The following is a 22,991-nucleotide window of genomic DNA, read 5'->3' as shown; positions in this document are numbered from 1 at the left end:
TCTGCCCAAGTTGCCCATCTTGGTCTGCCAGGTAAGCATCCAAAAATGCTTGTAGATCATCAGGGCTCTTTTTCACTCAGACAATCAAGAAATGATGACAGTAACTTGAACCTTTATAGTCTTCCAAATTACTCGAGGCTTGAGAAAGATTTCAATATATTTTAAAGAAAAATTAACTATTTTTAATGTAGAGGAACAAAAGAGGAATGGGTTTGGGATATTGTTTTTACTACATCTATACCACTAGAAAAGTGTTTTTCCCTTATTTCATTGCTCTAACCATGATATTTCTTTACTCAAACAATGCCACCGAGTCTCCATTATCTCTAGAAACAAATATAAAATCTTCTGCTTGGCTTTTAAAGCTTTTTACAATCAGGTCCTAATCTATCTTTCTAGTCTCTTTCGACATAACTCCTTTCCATACTTGAGAATCCAGTGAAAACGTTCATCTCTTTGATTCTCATACTTGACATTTCATCTCCTCTTTCCATGTCTTTCATTAGTCATCCTTTGTGCCTAAAATTTAGCATCTCCTCATGTCTACCTCATAAAATCCCTCTCTTTGTTCAACGTTCAATTCAAACACATCTTTCAGTATCAAGTCTTTCCTAATCCTTTCGTTTGCTGATGTTTTTTCTTATACTTACTACTTTTTATTTTGTATATTTTTACATATTTCCTAGTTGTTTCTCCTATTAAAATACAGGTTCCCTTGGAGTAGAGATCATTTCATTCACCATCTTTGCTAATGTATTTATATCCCTAGCACAGTATCTGGCACACAGTAGGTGCTTAATAAATATTTAAAGCTTTGATAGGATTATGTATCCATTTTATACTGACAGGGTATCTAATAATACAATCTAAGTTTTATTTGATTCCATTTCCACCAAGTATGTACTTGACTTAGTACAATTCTCACAAATTCATACTACTGAATAAGAAAATAAGAGGGTCTGAATGGATAAGCACAAACCTATGGCTGGTCAAATTTTTTTAATTACTTATACTGGCAGGGGCACTGTGGGATATGGCTTAATTTCATCTCTCTGTTTAGATTTAGAAGTGAAAAAAATTCAAAGATTGTTAGTGAAAATATTTACATTAAACAAAAACATAGGGGAAGGAAAAGTACAATCACCAAGGAAAGAATAAATAATGAAATATTCTCCTATGTTTAAAGGTTATTTGAAAAAAGATACTTCATTCATTTCAGTTATGTCCAACTCTTTTTTGACCCCATGGGCTTCTCACATGTGGTTTTCTTGGCAAAGATGTTATAGAAAATTAATATTGAAGTGGAATATTTTTTGTGAAATGATTTTCAGCTTCCCTGAAAAACAGCTTGATTCTAAACTGGAGCTCAAACTGTTCCTCCCCAAAGCTATCAAAATGGATTTTCTTATTATTAAAATTCTCAGAAGACTGTATCTTAATTTATAAATATTTATTAAATAATAAAAATTGTGCCAGAGATGGAAAAGGCACCAGCCACATGTGGCTGGCTGTTCCCTTGGCAGCCTCCTCCCTGAGCCAGCTGCACCAGCTCCAAGCTAGAGTGCAGGTGGGCCAACACTCCCTTAGCCAGCCCCAAGCCAGAATGTGTCCATGTGCTGGCATTCCCCTAATCAGCCCCTCATCAGACCCTGGGCATGTTGGCATTCTCCCAGCTGCCCCTCCCAAGCCAGTTGCATGGCAAAACCAATAGTGCACCAGCGTTCTCTTAATTACTTCTTCTGTCCAGGATTCCAAGGCAAGAGCAAACTACTTCCTTCCCCTACACCAATTTATGCTCCTCATTATAAGTGTTAAATTTAATGGTTTGGCTAAATATAAGAAAATTATAAATCTTTTATTTATAAAAGAGGTAGAAAGAGTAAAAGTTCAAAAAGGGTAGAAAAGACAGTAGCCTATCTAACTAAATATTTTTCCAGTGCTTGGCTCAGCCAGGACTTGTCAACCTTCAATCAGAATTAAACTATCTTCAGAAGACAGGAAAGGAAAACCAATTATCCATTCACCCAAGACAATGACTGGAGCGGAAGGTGACTCCTGAAGCCTACTTTCTTCTTTGAGCTGACCTTCTTGAAGCCGACTTCCTTCTTAGAGTGACCCTTTTCTTGGAGTTCACTCTCTACTAGCCTCCTTTACCAGATTCCTCCATCGGACTTCCTTCATGGCTTTTGTGGTGGTTTCCCGTCCCTGCCCCTTTTCATGAGGACCAATCACAATTTCCAAATTGTCTGAGTTCTCACCTTTGGAATCACACCTTTCTGCATATGTGAACTCCTAAATTTCTGGCTTGTTCTCACCTAGCATCAAGTAAGGTGTGAACTCACAGAAAACCAAGAATTCCCTTTCACATCATGAAGTCTCTTTTCTGAGCTCCTTTGATTTGGAGAATTATGATCTCAGTCCAGATAAGAGGCAGGTCTTCTGGACACCAGGAAGTACCACATAGTCCTTAGAATGGCCACACAGCACTGGTACACTATCTCCCAGCATTGTAAGGAGGACTTCACCCATACCTTAGAGAGATATGATTCAAAGGTTAAGAAGTAAGATCCTTTGCTTTAAAATTCAAAGGTTGTCTTGGGAAGCCAAAAAAAAAAAATGGTAGAGGCTTTTATATTTCCAAAATCCCCCCTCTGATTCATTTGGAGATATGTTAGTCTTTCCAATGAATCATTCCATATATAATATCTATACATTTCAGGATTGTCTCACCTGAGTTATATAGTTGTATATATAGTTAGATCTTCCATGAATTGTATAATACCTTTGATGGAAGATATAACTATATTTGGGATGTTTCAAACCTCCCAACCCAAAAAACCAACCCCCCTGGGTCCCAGTCAGGTCAGGAGTGAAGTGACAGTTGAGAGAACTCCTCCTCCTCTGTGGCCCCTCCTTTCACATTCCAAATGGGCAACATTCTGCTGGGATGTTTCAGGGTCCATTCCAACTGCTGCTGCCTGCTCCCCTTTGTAAATTTCAGTCCACGCTGTTACAACTCCAAACAAGAGTCATAGGGATAGCAAGCTGAGTCAGAGCTAAGTGAGAATGTTCTCCACAGATGACTTTCCAGGATACAAGTTAGAAAAGTCCTATCTTCAGTCTTTGCCAAACACACACATTTGACAGTCCCCTGAATTAACTCTCCACACCTTGGCATTGACACGTATCACCCTCTCAGGGGCTGTTGGCATCTGTGATCAGTGGGTTATTAAGATTCTCTTTTTAGTATATCTGGAATCAGCCTCAAATATCAGTTACAGCCCCATAAGATTTAATCACAAATGTCAGGTTTTAATAGTCTATGCTTTGGGGTATGCAATGTTGTCAGAGCTGTTGGACATTGCATATTGATCCTTCAATACCAAACACCAGGTATAATTCCAAAAACTCAAATGAAAAATCATACTTAAAACTAACAAAAAAAAATTAAAAGAAAATCAATTCCCAAATCCCATTCAACAATGTGACAATTAAACTTATGTGTTTTAAAGAAACAAATAGATTATTTAAAAGTTAAATCAACCTGATCTCTAAACCAGTGATGGGCAAACTATGGCCTGCGGGCCACATGCACCCTCCCTGTCCCTCCAAATGATTCTCCCTCCAAGCTGGAATAAAATGTTCTTTTCCACCTTTCAGTCACCCAATACACCACCTAGTCCCAAGTCACTGCTCCAAACTCTGACTAAAGTAACTAAACAGGGATTTATTTGAGGTTAGAGAAATTTGAGAATTAAGGGAAGGATAGTGGGAATTCAGGATAGAGGCTAAAGGGTCAGTTTCTCTATTAAAGTGAGTTTCTCTCTCTGTGATGAACAGTCCTGGGTTTCTTCTGTAGCTCTTGTTCAATAACTGTCTTAAACCCCAGTAACTCCTAACCTATAAAGTTTATAGTATAAACTATTTAACTAAACTGAGGGAATAACAGGGTTGTGGATAAAACAGATTCAGAAGGGCCCTCAGAGCTCACTCCCCCCAGGAGTCCAGGTTCTTTGGCCAAATGGAGTAACTGCTCTGTTTATCTCTTCTCAGATGGCAAATGATGTTGGTAGATCAATTGTGATAATTGGCTAGTTATAGCAGTTGTGATACTCAAGGAAAACCTCTATTTTGGGGGTTCAGGAGCACAATGTTCTCACACAGGAACATCACCACCCACCTCCCTCTCTGACCCAACCAAGATTCAGTGAGTAGTGTGGCAGTTGGGATATATTCCACAGAATCCCCTCTTCACTCTAGTCCCTCCCCAACAGTCATTTCCTCAAAATTCTTCTTTGGCTTGTTCTGAATTCCACCTCAAAGGTGCATGCCTTGCTTGGTTTTCTTTTCTTAAAACCACTCAATCTATTACAGTTGCAAGGCAGAAGAGTGGTAAAAGCCAGACAATGGGACTGAAGTGACTTGCCCAGGGTCACAAAGTGAGGAGGTTGGAGGGGATTTAAGCAAGCAGACTTATTTCCACTAGTGAAAGGAGAACCAAGGACTATCTCAGAGGCCTTCTTTACTAAAAGAGCTGAGGCCACTGCAGCCCAGAGGCAGGTAGTGCTCCAGCAGCCACTGCATCTCACTGTACAAAATAGAAGGCTCCTGGGCATTGTGTGGGCTCCAAGGTTTGAGTTAAAACCCAAGAAACCACTCACCTCTCTTCGTGGAGATATAACATAAAAGACTTTCTGTAGTCTGGAATTCCTAGAGCAGGAATGGACAGAATGATCCGTTTTAATTCTGTGAGAGCAGACAGGTATTGGGAGTCTAACTGAAGAGGTTCGGGGTCTGAATTTTTAGTCAGACCTACTAGTAATTTCCCCATAGCTTGGGATCCATTGTCTACAGAACCTCACAGCCCCCAAGATTGTTTTCAATTGCCTCTAAGAAGACAGAGAAAAGTTGCTGAATAGCTTCAATGCGTTTGGAGAAGTAGAGCAGGTTTCAGCAACTAAAATAGAACAAAAAGATTCCAATTTTGGAAGGCACCCCTGAATCTTTGACCTAGAGACCTTATGGCTTCCTCCAGTGGAGCCTAAGAGATGTCTGCTGTCTCTCTGGCAAGTCTCTGCATCTGGTGGGGTTAAAAGCAGATCATCTGCTTACCGAGCTTAAGTAGCGACCTTAAAAATGATAGTGGCTAAGTCCTGCTGTAAAATTTGAGAGAATTAAGTTGGGCTCTCTATATAGCCCTGCAGCAAATGAGACCATGTCCATGGGAAACTTTCCAGGAGAAACCAAATATTTTCCTAAATTTTATATGGATAGGAATGGAAAAGAAAGCAGAACTGAAATTACCACTATAAAATATGTATTGAGATGATCCTGGCAGGGTTTTGTACCATTGAATGCCTAGGTATTACATGTGAATTAACTGCACACAAATCCTGCACAAAATGATAAGCAGGCTTCCCATCAAGGCTTAGCTTAGGCTTTTTTTATGGGGAGAATTAGCAAATTATATTCAGATATGCATGGAATTATTATTTCTTGCTTAATCAATGAATCTTTTTGGGATATTCCTTCAATAGCTTTCTTGGATCAAGGATACTGAACTGACCTAGTACTGACAGGGACAGCTGATTTAAGTAGGCCTATGTGAGAAGAGTAGGAGGTCCAGAGGGATTCAGAGATGTCTGCTGGAATTTCAAAAGGACAAGATGCAATCTTCTGATTATCAGGAAGAACTGGGGGGAAAAAAAATCAAAGAATCCTTAGGCAACTGTAGAGACAAAGAGAGTCATCTGGAGAGCAAGATCCCTGATTTTCCATAAGAGATCTCTCCCAGCAAGATTTGCAGGGAAGTTAGGCATGAGGAAGAATGAGAGTCCTCCTGACAGAGGCCCCATGGACACAAGGCAAAGAGAAGGCTTATACATTTTTTGAGGCTTCCCTGACACCACAACCACATTTAAAGACCTAATGGAGGCACATTCAGAATTAGGTTTGCTCACTAAGCTCCAGTGTCCAATAGAGAATCATAAGAAGTGCTCCTAACATTAAGGATTCCATGAGGCTCTTTACTATAGTGAGAGCAGCAAACTGGAATACATGGGAGTAAAGCATCAGGGTCTAGAAGTCACTCCACTCATACCCCAAAGCCTCTTCCCCTTTCTTACACTGTCATAAATCATGATTCCTTTGGCAACCTCTAGAATAATTACAGTTCTCTTGAGGAGTTTGACCAGTAGAAGCATCAGCACTACTGGAGCATCTATTATTATTCCAGTTTCTATTCCTAAACTCCTGATTCTTTCTCTTAAAATTGATTGCTACAGGACTTGGCTTTTGGCAGAAAAAATATAGCATACTGACTCTCTAAATTTGGGGATATTATCAGTGGCTTGGGTCAATCTTATTGACTTCTCGTAAGGGAACTATGAGTTCCTCTTCTGCAGATGTTAAAATAGAAGCCAAGACAGATGTTTCTTTCCCCCTCTTGTTTACATTGTTCCAATTTCTCCTTTTTAGCTTTTTTTCTTTTCTTCTCTCACTTTAAAAAGATATATATCTCCCTTTAAAAAGATATATAGCTATACATTTCAACTTGTTATAGACAATCTTGAGCCTGGGTTAATTGTGGGTGTTGAATCTGAAGTGGGACACCTAGGTATGATAGTGAACCCCAAAGGATTGCAGTTGACGTTACAGTATATACAGAATCTGCTCATCCCAAACTCAAGATGAATACAGTATCCCAGGGCCACCAACCAAGCAAGGAGTCAGCTAATAGAATAATCCAACTGACTCTGCCCAACTGAAGCCCTGTGCTTGGATAATGCCTTTTCTGACTGCAGATTTGATTACTGATGTTGAAGGAATATAATAAGGAGCATAAGAATAATTCCCTTAAGCTGGCACAGGATGTAATCAACTAGAGCCCACTAGATCTTTGATGAAGCTCAGGCAAGTTGTAGTTTAAAGCTGATTTAATATCTAATAGATCTAGGGGAAGAGGAGCTGGGTAATGGCTGGGAAAGTGGGAATAGGAAATCCTTAACTATATTAGATAACTATATTATTGATGAATCATCTCTAATATATTGCTGATCAAAGTTCTTGATTGTTGACAGCTTGGCTGAGGCTAGATAGGACTCAACCTAGAGTTAAGGTTATCCTGCTGAATGATAAGTTTTGTTGATCTTCTTGGTAAATGTAATTCAGGAAACAGGGATTGATGAAACATAGTTGAAAGCTGGTTGCTGAATGAATAGAGCACAAGCTAGGTCTATCCAATCCACCCTTCACCCAAGTATCTCACAACTGAGATGCAGATGGGTTCAAATCCCTTCCTTTTATACCCAAGCTTAACTGCCCTGGCTCCTGCCAAGCTCAGTCCATTCCACATTCTAAGCAGGTAACTGTCCATCATCTTGACTTCAACATGGCTGTCAAATATCACAAACTGTTTTATGTTCATAATAGACCAGTCTGGAAAATGCTTCCGAAGAGTATCTTATTTTGGGGAAGGAGTGAAACCCAAAGTGATGGAGTTTTGATTTGGGTTTAATGGGATCCAAACCTTGAAATGTCTTTCTTGCTGTACATTCTTGATCATAAAATTGGTTGGGACATTCATCTTCTTGAGTAACATAATCAAACGTATGCCAGTTTTCTGGAAGAGTAGAGCAGTCCCCCATTTTAGCAAAGCTTCCCTAAAATCATGTAACCTCAAATAGTGCTCAGGATTATTTGGTCCATCGTGGGCCCTTTAATGGCCAATTTCCCATCCTCATCATGAGGATAGGTGGCCTCAAAAATTGCCTATTGTTCTCCTTCAGAGAATAAGATATACATCAAACCTATTACATCACCCAAGCTCAGATTAAAACCCTGAAAATGGCTTAAAATTGTGTTAGCATCCTCTCAGGATTTGTGTCCAATATGGCTTGTGTCCCTTTGCCACAGGTTAATGTCATTTGGACCTAAAGGGATGCCACTTAAAGTCACCACATTGCCCCCAGAGGAAACATGCCCTTAGTAGTCATTATTTCCAACTAGTCTAGTCTGGAGACAGAAGAGCAGAGAGGAGCAGAGGTAGTGGTAGGGGAAGCTGAGACAGGAGCTAAGTGAGGGGGAGCACCAGAGGCAGGAAGGACTATAGGGGCTGAGAGAAGGGGAGGGGCTTGTCAGAACATAAGGTTTAAAAAAAGAATGGATTTTAAAAATAAAAATAATTAAAAAATTTTCAAATCGAAAAATTTGTAGCATCACTTTTTGTAGCAATAACTGCAAATTAATATCCCTCAATGACTAAACTAGTTGTGGCATGTGAATAATGCAGTATTACTGAACCATAAGAATGGAAAATAAATGAACTGATGCAAAGTGAAATATGCAAGAACAGGCACAGCAAACATTACAATAGAAATGAAAAGAATAACCACAATGTAATCAAAATTAAGGAGACAATAGAAGTCACCTCACCCACTTTCTTTGTAATTGGGCTACTATGAATGTAGAATATGGCATATCTCAGAATTTTTTGGATATATTTGGTTAATTTTGCTGAAATGCCTCCCCTTCTACCCATTTCCCTCTCATGTTTATTTTTTGTAAGGGATGGCTTTTTGATAAGGGGAAGACAATACACTGGGAAAGGTAGGTGACATAGACAGAAGATATTGATAAAAATTTATTTTAAAAAAAGACATACTGACATAGCACTTCTATGGAATTAAGGAAATCATGAATAACTAAGTACATAAATATTTATAATAGAAATATTAAGAATATTCACACATAAGCATAAAATGACTTGACTATGGTACTCACATGGTTGATTTTTTTTCCAATACATAATACATGGGAAACAAATCAAAAGTACCTTTCAAGATTATTCAGTTTTATTGTCAGTGATAACATGTACAAGACTATGATTTAACAGTTATTATTTTTGATTCCCTAAATATCCTTTGAAAGATTATGAATATGCATTAAAAAAATAGATTTACATTTCAGAAATGTAACACATTCAGGAAGCCCTCTGTAAACATATCTCTTCCCACTTTTTTTCTATGATTCCCATATAACTTAATTTATGACATTATATAAACTGAATCTGGGTCATTACATTAGAAAAAAAATGGAAGATTGGATGCACTAAATTGCTTTTCATTTTCAGGCCCAAGAGTTAAGTATAAAATTTGTTATATTTAAAAGCAGACCAAAAGAGGCCATTTTCTAGAGAAGTTAGGAGTCTAAAAATATTAACATGCACTTTTTTATGTTCTTGATACTGTAGGTGATTAAACCCTGCCTTCCTTTACCTCCTTCACTCCCATATCTGAATGATTATAGAATCTACAGAACAGATTTGGCCACTATTTATTCTTCTTATATACAAGAAATTTTCCAGTGAATTCCACACGTGTTTGAATGATGTGGTGAAAAAATTCTACCTAAGTGTTTTAAAAACAATAGTGGAAGGAGCAAGACCCTTTTTAAAAAGCACATGCATGTCATAAAACTAAGTAATGATAAAAAAAGAACCAATAACTAGTTCTTTATTCTTATGTTGTCCTTTCTAAAAATCCCTCTTTACTGCACCACTGAAGAATAAAACTATCAGAATAAAGATAATATCACAAAAATGATTTTAAGAAGGCACAGCTTAACAAATCTTGGTATTTGGCCTATTTAATCTTTGTGTAATGACCTGAAATCTTTTTCTTTAAAAAAAAAAGTTAAAATGTAAACTTTAAAAGAATTTTCATCCAATGAATAAAGACTTATTTCTTAATTTCTTATTCTGCAGCCAAATTATTTTTACTTAATAAAATAAAAGGTATTTTGCATGTAACATTAAATTTATCTTATCATAAATACATTATTACTGAGGTCTTTGAATGATGGAAGATAAATCTTAAAAGGCAAAACGTAACTAAAATATTCTCATTAGCTTTAGATGATTCAAACAGCAACTGATAGCTGTTTCTGAAAATTTTATTTTTAATAAAAAAAGTGATCTAGTTCACATTATTCATTGTCAGCTAAATTGTGTTTAAAAAACTAAGTCTTTTAGTTATAATAGTAGAGACTATAAGAAATTAACATGCTCCTGTACAAAACAAAATTGACGCACACAATGGATTTAAATAAAAATTGACACACTCAAGGGATCTCTGAAATTCTGCCAACTTTCAGCCCAATGAAAAGTAAAACCATAAAGTTATTAGTCATAAACAATTCAAAACTAGAGTTTATAATGGAAATGTCAACAAGTCATAACTACTACATTAGTGTTGATAGTTTCCACTATACTTTCAACTAGGCATAGCAAATGTGCAACACTTGACAGACTGTTTATAAAATTAAAGCTTTCAAAGCTATAAATAAAGAACATATAAATAACAGCATATTATCTGTAAACCAATGGGACTGTTAAAAAAAAGGAATAAAGACATGAACTAAACAGTTATCTGATAATATCTCAATAAGCTACTTTTCACTATGTATAAAGCTATGGTTTTATAATTTTACATTGCTGTAAAAAGTATTTTCATTCCACATTTATGATGAGTATGCAATCTTAAAATCTCCAAGAGATCCCTCCATGAAGTCAGCTTGTCATATTTTCAGCAGCCTAGAAAGAGAAATAAGAACCAATACAATGAAACCAATACTTTGGAGATAAAGATTTTGGCAATTCAAATGATCAGTTTTTAAAACTGTATTTAATAGGTTGTAATGTCAATAATATATTTAAGTTATTATTATGTAAAAAGTTTGATTTACATTCTTTATACTTCACCTTTAGTGGTACACTTCTAATTTTCATCAACTTTGCTATTACTTGGCCAAAACTATGAAGAGTTCATCAGTGATTAGTAGTGAAACACGAATTCATTTAAAAGCATTACTGAGTTCATGCTGAAGGGCAACAGTACATAGATCACTGGCTTTGAAGCCAGAAAGAGCTGGGTTGAAGTCCTGACCCCAACAAATACTGGATATTTGACCCCAGAAATTCACTAAACTTCTCAATGTTTTAGGCAGTTCTCTTGGATTAAGTTACAGAGAAGGTGCTGACACTCACTGGTAGGAGTATCCTCATCGGGTAGTTCTTTAGACCAGTGAAATCACAGGTCCAGTTCCTATTACCAAATTCTTAGTAGCTTTTTGTCATCATGTATCTTCTTAATTAACTAATACCAACACTATAACCAGCACTGAGGGTAGATTAAATTTTTGGACATTACAAATGTGTCCTCACAGTGGAAGAGTTTAAGAACTATTTATCAATCAATATAAATGCACCTACAGCAGGTACTATACTAAATAGTAGGGATAAAAAGAAAGGTACAAACAGTCTCTGCTCTGAAGGCAACCATATTATCAAAGAAGAGACAAGATGTAAATAACAGGACCATAGAAGATACATACAGAGGCAACGGAAGGGGGTCACTGCAGAGGGGACGGAACCAGCAGCTGGGGAGTAGGAAAGGTCTCCTGCAGAAGCTGAATTTTGAGGTGAAAGTTGAAGCTGAGTGAACTACAATAAAGAGATGAGGAAGGGCGGGGGAAGAGGGGAAGGAAGGGAGAGAGGAAGGCGGCCAGTTTAGAGGCAGTGTCCAAGGCAATGCAAGCAGAGCAGAATTGCTAAAATGTAGAGTTCATGAAAGAAAGTACAATCTAAGACTAGAAAAGCAGAAAGTGGTCAAGCTATGAAGAGTTTTACGTCAAATAAGAGTTTCTATTTGAACCTGGAGGGGCTGGAACAGAGACAGGGCCAGATTAGGAAGAGGGCTACTGCCAGCATTCAGGCAAGCAGAGTGGAAACTGTGGGAGGAGAGAAGGGGATGTCAGAGAGACATTACAAAGGTGCAAACACGATTTGGCAATGGACTGGAGACATGGCCAAGAGTGAAGAGATGAGAATGACGCTGTGACTATGAACATACCACCTTCTACTGACCCGATTTGTTGTTAGTGTTAACCTTTTCAAACTTGTAATTATTTTCTTTATATTTATGTGTTTTTATTGTCTTCTTCATTAGAATTGAGCTTTTTAAAAGATTTTGTAAGACAAGAGGTCCTAGGTTCAAACCTGGCCTAAGGCATTTTCTAGCTTTAGAAGATATATATATATATATATATATAAAAAGACGACCCCTGGGCAAGTCACTTAACTTCCATTACCTAGACCTCACCACTCTTCTGCCTTGGAACCAAGACACAAGACTGATTTAAGACAGAAGGTAAGGATTAAAAAAAAAATTCTGTTGCTCAGTGGTTTTCACTTGTACCCAATTCTTTGTGACCTCCATTTGGGATTTTCATGGCAAAGATGCTGGAGTAATTTACCATTTACTTCTCTAGCTCATTTTACAAGTGAGGAAACTGAGGCCAACAAGGTGAAGTGACTCACCCAAGTTGACACAGCTAATGTCATAGGCCACATTTGAACTAAGGAAGATGAATTTTCCTGCCTCCAGGCCCAGCACTCTGTCCCTGTACCATCTAGCTACCCCTTCTTTTAAGTAGGGAATTTCCTTTATTATAATTATATCTATATTATCTAATATAGTGTCTGGCTCCCAGTAAGAACTTAGTAATAGGGAAGTTCAGAAGTGGGGAAAGTCTGGGGAAAAAAAAGATGTGTTGTTTTAGAAATGCTGAATTTGGGATATATAAAGAGGAAGTGGATAATGTGGCACTCTGGCTGAGGAGAGAGATGAGGACAAACATATAAAGATTTGAGAATCTATGAAAGCTGCCGAGATCCCTAACTGAGAGAACATAAAGGGAAAAAAGGGGGCCCACAAAACAGACTAACACAAAACACCTAACACTAATGTGAAGAATCAGCAAAGGAGATAGGGAAGCAGTGTTTACACAAGCAGGAGAACAGGAAAAAGCAGTGTTAAGAAAACCTAGAAAGTATGTATGAAGAGGGTGATTAACAGTCACATGTCATGGACACTTTAAGGATGAATAATGAGAAAGTCATTAACTGGCAATTAAGATCATTAGTAGTTTTAAAGAGAATCCTTTCACCCGGAGGTCAGAAGCCAGATTGCAAAGGGTTTTAGAAGAGAAAGAGAGGAAAAAAGGTAGAGGAAAAAAGCATAGATGATTTTCTCAAGTTCAGCTCAAAAAAATAAAGGATGATAACTAGTGGGGAGTAGGATCAAGTGAAGGTTTTTTTAAGTATAGGGGAGACAATGATAGATTTGTGAAAGCAGAAAAGGACTCATTAGGTAGAGAGTAGTTGAAAAGAGAGTGGGGATGCTAGTGGGGGGCAATGTAGTGGCAAGGACTAGAGGGGATGGGATCAAGGATACACATTGCTTGGTAAGCAGAAAGGTCACTTCTTCAAGACTATTCAGCAAAACCAATAAAACTGCCTTTTTGACAATCTGCATAATATTCCAAAAAATATCACCACATCTGCAAAAAGTGACATAGGTACATCAATTCTTCAGTGTCAAGCTTGGTCATTAGTAGTGTCAAATTCAAGGTCTTTTGGGAGGTGACAGAAGGAAAGGAATTTTTTTACATTGTTGAATTCATTATATGTTTTACTGGTTCTACTAACTCTACTCATTTCATAAGTCTTCCCATATTTCTCTAAATTCTTTATATTTTAAGATTTGTTATACAGTAATAATATATTTATGTACCTCAATTTCACTGTTATCCAAACTATTCTCCTAATGCCTTAGGGAACCAGTTTTACCTTTCTTGGACTAGTTGCCCTTTTATCTAAAATTTTTTTCGGAAAAGAGTTTAACCTTTTTGAATGGAAGTAAAAATTAACAGTCACCTTTAGTGCTTCTGTGGCCTTTCGAAGTTCTTTAATAACAGAGGATAAGGCCTCTGGGTTTATTCCTTGCTCACACAGACGTACACAAATAGAGAGTGTTTCCATATCCAAGCCAGTATTCAATATTCTTGAGATCTCAAGCAGAACTGAAACAGATACACAAAAGCTTTTAAAAGTTAGATATTAAAATTTCAATGTATATAAACAATATATTTTTAGTCCAAATATTATACCACAAGGCTGTAATTTCTTGAGGGATTTTGGAATTAATATTGGAATTTAGTAATGCTCTATACATAATAATTCTAACTTTTACTTTATTTTTAAAAATCATAACAATTCTGTGGGATACGTAGACATGATGACATTATTTTCATCTGACAAATGGGACAACAGACACTGCAAGTTTTTAAAGCCTCGACACTTAGGAGACTCAGTTCTTCTGATTCTTGGCCTCTGTTTTAGACAATGCTTCCTAAAGTTAAATTAGTAAGACATGAATTCAAATGACTATTAATTCTGCACTAGGGATAATTCAAATGTCCTCACCAAGTCACTTTACCATTGTAGGTTTCAGTTTTCTCATTTTGTTAAGAAAAACCGTCATGTAGTCCACTATCTTTGTAAGATTCCTTTTCTAACTATGATTTTATAATATGAGTTGTTCAAATATCTTGAGTTGGTCAAATATGGACCCAATAATTAATTATATGCTAAAAAGGGGTTGTATTTTAATAGTCTATAACTACAATTAATTTCTTCCCTTTAATAATTACTAGAAAGCATTTATACTTATTTTATAAAGCTAGAAGTAAATTATTTAAATATAATAAAATTTCTTTTCCTCAAAAGTATTTTACAATTTGGACTTTCTGACATTGTTTTATTAATTTTTTATTATTGCTGGGCAAACTGGGTCTCCTTCTCCAGAGTTAAATAAAAACAGCTTATGAAACCCCTGAAAGCAAAAGATTCTACCAACTCTTCCATTTTTCCTTATATGACCTACTCTTGATGAAAGATATTAAAAGGGAACCAGATTCTTATGATCTACTTTAGCATAAGATTTGTACAGACTCAACTCTTGGGCCACTCTGAAAAGGATATATGGGAAATTCACCAATTTGACAAACAACTCATAATGAAAAAAAAAAATGAATAGATGATAAAAACAAAAGCATGGTACAGTACTACTAGCATTTTTAGGAGTCTGAAAACTCAAAATAAGCTGAAGCCAGTTAGAAAAGCTAATGCTACCAAAAGGTGTTTGGTTTCTTCTTCCCAACCTCACCTCTACAAGCTATATTGAGAGAAAGAAGAGGAATGGAGAGTAAGCTCCTTGAGGATAGGGACTTTCTTTTGCTTTTTTTGGTTATACCCCTTCTTAGCAGTGTCTAGTCCATAGTAGGCACTTAATAAATCCTTATTGGTTGACTGATTAAAGAAGGGATAGGACCACTGCTTAGGATGGAATTTGATAACTGGCAAAAGAATTTTCCTTTGGATGGAAGAAGTCAGAAATAGAAATGGCTAAAAGGGAGTTGGGTACCCAAGAAAGTAAGGAGATAATAAAAAGTGGAACCCAGAGAAATGGAAGATAAAATTGCTGAGCAAAAGTCAGTGATATTGGGGGCAGCTGGGTAGCTCAGTGGATTGAGAGCCAGGTCTAGAGACCAGAGGTCCTAGGTTCAAATCCGGCCTCAGACACTTCCCAGCTGTGTGACCCTGGGCAAGTCACTTGACCCCCATTGCCTACCCTTACCACTCTTCCACCTATAAGTCAATACACAGAAGTTAAGGGTTTAAAATTTAAAAAAAAAAAAAAAAAAAGTCAGTGATATTTTAATTATGGAGAATACAAGATACCAGAGGACCAGAGAAGGGCAAATGTTCTGATCCTTCCCCAAAATCTCTGAATGGTAGACCAGTTCACTTTATTTAAATTCCTAGAAATATTTCTTACAACAGATCATTAAAGTGATTATTTGTGAATATCTAGAAAGTAGTGGATCATATTGACTTCACTGAGTATATATCTGCAAGTGATTATTTGTGAATATCTAGAAAGTAGTGAATTATAATGACCTCACTGAGTATATATTTGCCAGACTAAAATTATTTTCTTTTGATTACAGGTTACTAAACTGATAAGATTAGAGCAGTGATGGTGAACCTTTTAGAGACAGTGCCAGGTCAAGCCCCAACTCCACCTCCTAGACTGAGTGCTGTGCTGTGTGTCCCCCATGAGTACCAGGCCTACCCTCCCCCTTACCCCAGAAGGGGCAAGGAAGTAAGTGCTCCCATTGGGCTGCAGGGCAGAGGGGCGGGTGATATGAAAAATGTCATCAGGTGTGGTGGAGAGGGGGAGGGGAGCAGCTCCAGCCAAGTCCCTCTGTCTTTCTAGTAAAGAACTGGGGCAGGGTCCCCATGTGCCCATCTTTGGTACACATGCCATAGGGTCACCATCACTAGATTAGAATAATATTTCTCAAATTATACTTCAAAGGGCCCTGAAACACTGTTTAAGTTTGTTTTTTTAATGAACTGTACATCATTTAATAGGCATTAAAAATAATTTTAGAGGATTTTACTACAAGAGTTCTGCCAGAGTTTTGTTTAAACAGAAGGATTCCTACACTGTGAAAAAGTTTAAGGACCAACCACTGAGTTAGAGAATTGCTGTAGATATATTTTACTTAAATTTAAATTCTGTTATTTGGGAGTCTTTTAACATACTTAGGGTCATTAATTTAATAAAAGAAAGGAACTTCGGAGGTCATCTAGTCTCCTTCTTCTTCCCTATTTTTCAAATGATAAAACTGAGGCCTGGAGAGAATAAGTGACTAGTCCAAGTATAAGTAACAAAGTCAGGTTTCAATCCCAGGTTCTCTGCCTCAAATGTAGCACTGTTATTCATCAGGTCTTAAGGAAAAAACTGTCAGGAGTCTTATGGTGTTTGTTACAGATCTGGGATATGTTCCCTCCAGCAATAAGCTGGAAGTTGTTCCTTTAATTAGTTCCTTTGATTTACTCTTCCCTGTATTTCCCCACAGGCAGCTAGGTAGTGCAAAAGATAAAGAGCCCTGGGACTGGAGTCAAGAAGATCTGAGTTCACTCCACATTCAGACACTTACTAGCAGTGTAACCCTGGGCAAGTCACTTAACTCCTATTTGCCTCAATTCCCTATTCTGTAAAATGGGTACACATAGGCAAAGGAAATGGCAAATTATTCCAGTATATTTGCCAAGAAAATCCCATGGACTTCATCCATGGGGTGACAGTCAAATATCGATGAACAACAAAAAATATTCCCTTACAAGTCCAAAATCAATTCAATGGATAATTATTGAGTACTTATCAGAGAAGGCACTAGAGGGATACAAAGGTGGATAAGGCAGATGATCTCTTATGTCCCCCTTTCCAGCACTAAATCCAAAATGTTTTTCCTTATAACTCTGTGAGGGAGATACTGCAAATATTATAATTTCATTTTACAAATGAAGAAAATGAGATTCAAATGGAGGTTTTGCCTTAACCATAGCTATATTAATAACCATCATATGTGACCCGAGCCTAAGGCTGTTGCACAAATGAATTAAAAAAAAAAACACCATTTATTAAATGATGACTACGTGCCAACACTGTGCTAAAAGCTAGGGATACAAATACAAGAAAGACAATTCTTGCCCTCAAAGTACTTATGTTTTAATGGGAAAAAGACAACACATATGGGAAGTGTCCTCAGGAGTGTTTTGTTAGTATTGCTTTAATTAATATCAATGGAAAGGGTACTCTGCAGCAACAAGGCATGAAGATAGCTGGAGAGTAGATGGTTGTTCTGAGTCTGGGCTCGATATGGTAAATGCTCAGCAGAGAAGCCCAGAGTGTCAATTCCCAAAGAGAGGCTGAAACACATTAGTAGTGGGGGGTTGGGTCCAGGGTCACCAACCAGAAGCCCAACGTATCATATGTCCAACATTCTTTCCACTGTATAATGCTTAAAAAGGAAGAAAAGTAGGGGAAGGAAAGTGGAGGTTCTAAGGGGGGGGGGGAAAGCAAAGCAAAGGGAAATAGGAACCTCATGTCTTTCAGATTAAATAATCAAATAATAACAGGTGTTTAAAATATTTCTTTCATTTACCTTTTAACCCAGTATTGCAAAAAGAACAAATCTACAGCTAAAAGTTTTTCAAAGTAATAGAATTTCATTATACTTAGGCATAAAAGGTACTTTTCTCATTTCTAAATCAGTCTAGAATAAAATCATAATAGAGTAAAAATGTTAAACAACTTTTCACTTATGTGTCTATACCACTGATGGAGACTCTTTAAATTTAAAGGAACTTCACACAAAAGCTCTCATATACAACTATTGGTAGTAAATCTTTTAACCTTGAAAACTTGTAATTAACTGAAATGTGAATGTGTTTATAGTAGGATGTGTCAGTATTATATATCATCTACAGTTTCATTAAATAAAAAAAAAATTCTAGTAGCATTTTTATGTCCAACAGAATGAATCTAAAAATATAAAGGTAATAGATCAGAGTTTAACCAAAGGCTACAGTGCTTCTTGGTCTTATTTTAGCATCCAAGTCTTACTGATATGCTCTGTTATTAGTACTTAGTAATGGTGATTTATATCAAGATTCTCTACATTCTAGTCTAAGGTTGGATCATTTATACTCTAACCTGCCATGCACTATGTGAAAGCATTTACCATCTCTGGAGTTTTATAGCTTTGCCAGCAAAGCTTTGCTGCTGCTAAAGTGGTCTGTTTCCTCTTTATATGATCAGCTAAAGTACTATATTAACTTTTACTGTGAGTTCCAAATTGTTAAAAAAAATTTTTCCCCCAAAGTTCAATCATGCTTATTCTATTGATTTCATCAGTCACTGTATTCCAAAGCAAAGCTCGAACACTGGTGGAAAGAAGAAAATTTTATGTACTGATGCCATTATCAATCAATCAATAACCATTTATTAAGCAATTACTATATACCAGACAGTGTTTGAGGGAGTTTATATTCAACCAGAGGAGACAATAAATACATATCAATAAATATAGAATAACCATAAAAGAATAGCTATAAAGTAGTTAAATAAAAGGAAGTTAAGGAGGGAAGGTAAAAGGTACTAAAAGTTCAGAAATCAGGAAAAGGCTTCTTGAAGAAAATAGTAGCTGGGCAGCATCCTGAAAGATAGGATTTTGTGAGGAGGAGGTGAGAAGGGCATAATATAGCACAGTGGTATCAAACTCAAAGAGAAAACTGATTCCTGAAGACTGATACTGACTTAGAAAGTTTCAAATTAACATTATGTTGAATTGCATTTTTACTTTTTTTGTTAAACATTTCCCAATTACATTTTAATCTGGTTCTGGCTGAACTTGAGAGTTTTGCTAGTCATTTGCAGCCCTGAGCAAATGTTTAGGGGGCTTTTGGACTTGAGTCAGGAAGCCCTGACTTAAAAACTTTTCTCAATCACTAGCTCTGGAATACCGAGTCACAAATTCTCTGTCACTCACTTTCTTTATAAAATGAGGAAGCTGAACTTGCTGGTCTCTGAGGTTCTTTTCAGGTCTAAATTTCTGATCCTATGAATGTTTTTCAAGTATGGGAACAGCCAATGCTAATGGGCAGAGATGAGCAATGATCCTATGTGTGAGGAACAGAAAGAAGACCATGTTGGGTGAATTGTAAGGGATTGGGGAAGAATGATTGATATTCAATGAGGCTGGAAGACTAAGCTGACAAGTTGTGTAAAGCTTTAAAAGTTAAATGGAGGAGTTCATATTTTATTCTAGGAGCAACAGGAAGCCAGTTAAGTTTAAAGGAGTGGCATCATGGCCAGGAATGTGCTTAAGGAAAATCACTTTCACTGCTGTATGGAGGATGAACTGAAATGGAGAGAAACAAGTTAGACCAATTGGCGGCTATTGCAATAATATAATGAAGTGGTCTATGTGGGCAGAGAGGAGCCATATGAAAGATGTTATGGAGACAGAAATAATGTTATTTGGCAACTGGTTGGATATGTGGAATGAATTGAGTATAAAGTTAAAATACAAACCTGGGAAATTGGAAAAAATAATGCCTTAGAAAGAAACAAGAAATTTAGAAGAAGAGTAGGCTGGAGGGTGGGAGGAGGTAGACAATGATTTCTTTTTGCATATGTTGAGTTTAAGAAGTCTCTGAAATGCATTCGCTTTTAAATGCCTATAAAATGGTTGGTGAGGGGGCAGCTGGGTAGCTCAGTGGAGTGAAAGTCAGGCCTAGAGACAGGAGGTCCTAGGTTCAAACCCAGCCTCGGCCACTTCCCAGCCATGTGACCCTGGGCAGGTCACTTGACCCCCATTGCCCACCCTTATCACTCTTCCACCTATGAGACAATACACCGAAGTATAAAGGTTAAAAAAAAATGGTTGGTGAGGGTGAACTCAGGGGAGAACCTTGGATTAGATATGTTGCTCTGGGAATTATGATCAGAAGTGATAATTAAACCACTGGAAGCTGATGATTATAGAGAAATGAGAAGAGGAAGCTCAGTGTTGGGAACACTCATAGTTAGCATGCTATCAATGAAAACCCATCAGAGAAGACTAAGAAGGGGTAGTAAGAAAGGTAGAAGAATGAAGAGATAGAACAGTATCACAAACCCTCGGTGATGGCTAAGGGTCCTTGGCCATCTCCATTAAGATGAATCATCTGCATAGAGATATTCATTGGAACCATAGGAACTGATCAGATCACCAGGAAAGGGCATATATACCAAACAGAGGGGCAGGGACCAGGAAAGCCTTGAACTGATACTTTAGAGGATAGCATATATGAATGAAGTCACCAAGAGTTTGAGAAAGAGAAAAAAAACCAATGGATACAAAAGGCCATTGGATTTGGCAGTTAAGCTATCACTGGTAAGTTTAAAAAGAACTTTTATTACTTGAGTGATGAGTTTGTAAGTCAGTCAGATTTCAATAACTGCTTGAGAAAAGAAGCAGAGACATTGAGTGTAAATAACTTCCTAGAAGTTTGGCTATGAAATGTTACATGCAGAGAAATGAAAGGATGGTAGATTTCAGTGAGGGTATTTTTTTTTAAAGGATGGGGTATACTTGTAAAAATCTTAATGGGAAACAAAGAGGAAGAAAGACAAAACACAGACCCAAGCTAAACATAAGAAACCCTTACCTTCTGTCTTATAATCAATACTAAGTAACGGTTGCAAGGCAGAGAAGGGATACGGGCTAGGCTGGTGGGGTTAAATTACTTGCCCAAGGTCACACAGTCAGGAAGAATCTGAAGCTAAATTTTAACCCAGGACTTCCCCCTTTCTCCAGACCTGGCTCTCTATCCACTGAGCCACCTAGCTCTACTCCACCAAAAAGCGATATTCAGGATTCGTTGGAAATAAACAACACTTCCGCAAAGGTAAGAGTGTGTGGAAACCGGCACATTTTGGCTCTGTTGTGTGTTATGAGCCTGAGTAAAACTTCCATTTACATAAGTTACTATTTCATTCTTGGCTAATAATATTTAAAATACCTCGGCATAAAGAACTTCCCCCTACCATAAGAACTATGCATACTCAAACACTGACGTTTGTTCCTTTCAACTTCATCACCTCTATACAGTCATGTGTTCCTTTCCATTTCATCACACTAATACGCACACACATACACAACAGTTTTTCACCCTCACTTTCCTTACGCATAAACACACACGCAAGCACACCTTGCCTAGCCCTGCGTGGTTCACTGCATCCCAGTGCTGGGCTACACTGGTGTCCTCTTCAAAGCTAAGAGATAGAGGAGGTGGGGGAGAAGTCAGGAATGGCCCCCACAGCAGTCCTGGGTGGGAAATAATGGGTCATGAGCGGAACGGGCACGCGCACTCTGGCCCCGGGCGCGCGAAGGTGACGTGGGGTAACGGGATAACGCGCGCTACCACCCACGCAAAAGCGAAGGAGGCACCTCTCGAAGGCAAGGCGTCGACCGACTCGGGGTACCGGGTGAAGCGGTCCGGGCCAAGGAGCGACTAGTCTCAAGCTTCCAATAGAACTACTCCTTAGGGTGGGCCCCGAGTCTGCCTACGAACTCGGGAGGAGTGGCAGGGATGGGGACAGGGGCTCACCGTCCATTGTCTCTCTCACAGCATTCAGGTTGGCTGCCGCGGTCGCCGCGGCGGCAGCGCTGGTATTACTCCCTGCCATTGCGACTGCCCGCCAAGGCGGGGGAAAAGCGGGAGAATGGTTTGACCCGGAACTGGAGGGAGTGCCGGTACTCCCGGGCAATCAAGCTGCACGTTGTCTTCTTACGCTGGTGGAAGCTCCGCCCCTCGCGCTGTGTCTCTGCCGCCGTGAGGTGCTCCATAAAGTTGCGTTCATTTGAATCCCAGGGCCTCGTTACTATGGGGGCGTGAAGCGCGAAGTTTCCTTTCGAATTTCTTACGCGGTTGCCCTCTGATTGGCGAGTTCGAGGACGGCTCCGCAACGCGATTGGCTGAGCTCCCGGAAGCCCCGAGCCCTGGTTGGCTCTGGGCACCGCGAAATCTGGGAGTTAAAGAGTAGCTGGCTGCCGATGCCACGGCGGCTGCCGGACCCAACTCCTGGGAGTACCACCTGGATTCCTGATCTCTGCCGATCCCGACTGCGGGGGTCGTGGCTTCTCATCCACTACATATAGGTACATCATTTGGAGGGGCCGCCCCCTCCAGTTTCCCAATTGTAACGAGATCGCCTTTTCCCGGGTTTCTTGCTCACCCGCCTGCCGGTCCTCCTGTGACGAGGGTCAGGTTCTGAGAATCGGGAAAGAGGGGAGAATATCTCTGACCTGACTTTTTCCGGCGATTCTGAGGTTGCCTTTGTGGCACTTCTAGGAAGATGCAATTCACCTTGCTGGCACCCGGGTATCCATCCATCCCTTCTCAGGCTTGGGATGGAGGCAAACTTGTGTCGTGTCATGAAGCGTTTCACAACTTGCCTTCCCAGGGGAATGTGAGCCGGTAAATGGCCGAGTCTGACGACACATATTGCTTTGGAGGGAATCTGTTGACCCCACGTCGGGAGTTAAAAAGGGGATGGGGGAGATGAGGCTCTGGTGCAAACGTGCTTGGACTTTCTTGAAATGGGTTGAGAGCTCTATTGATCATCTTCAGTTTGTCCTCTATGTACTTGTTTTGTACAGTTATTTGTATGTTCTCCCCCATTGGGAGCTCC

At 38.5% G+C, this 22,991-nt stretch overlaps 1 protein-coding gene across 1 annotated transcript; it reads right to left on the bottom strand.

Annotated features, from left to right (window-relative positions):
* Positions 1-10,522: 10,522 nt before the first annotated feature.
* On the bottom strand, positions 10,523-21,986 carry MZT1 (mitotic spindle organizing protein 1). The gene is made up of 3 exons (XM_044667322.1): positions 21,908-21,986; positions 13,775-13,920; positions 10,523-10,591 (listed from the first exon to the last, which is right to left on the bottom strand). Exons 1-3 carry the CDS (start codon positions 21,984-21,986, stop codon positions 10,568-10,570), a joined length of 249 nt encoding a protein of 82 aa, XP_044523257.1. The 3' UTR covers positions 10,523-10,567.
* Positions 21,987-22,991: the final 1,005 nt, after the last annotated feature.

This window comes from Gracilinanus agilis, chromosome 3 (assembly GCF_016433145.1).
Source record: "Gracilinanus agilis isolate LMUSP501 chromosome 3, AgileGrace, whole genome shotgun sequence".
Lineage (NCBI taxonomy): Eukaryota > Metazoa > Chordata > Mammalia > Didelphimorphia > Didelphidae > Gracilinanus > Gracilinanus agilis.
Note: the sequence above shows the minus strand (reverse complement) of the source record. Positions and strands in the feature narration are given on the sequence as shown.

Bases quoted from the DNA above. Each gene is read 5' to 3' on its own strand.
- MZT1 (XM_044667322.1), bottom strand. From the start codon at position 21,986: ATGGCAGGGAGTAATACCAGCGCTGCCGCCGCGGCGACCGCGGCAGCC. The intron at 13,921-21,907 runs GTGAGCCCCTGT...TATCTGTTTCAG, and splicing joins TGTGAGAGAGACAATGGACG to TTCTGCTTGAGATCTCAAGA. The intron at 10,592-13,774 runs GTGACTGTTAAT...TTCTCTTTCTAG, and splicing joins AGGCCACAGAAGCACTAAAG to GCTGCTGAAAATATGACAAG.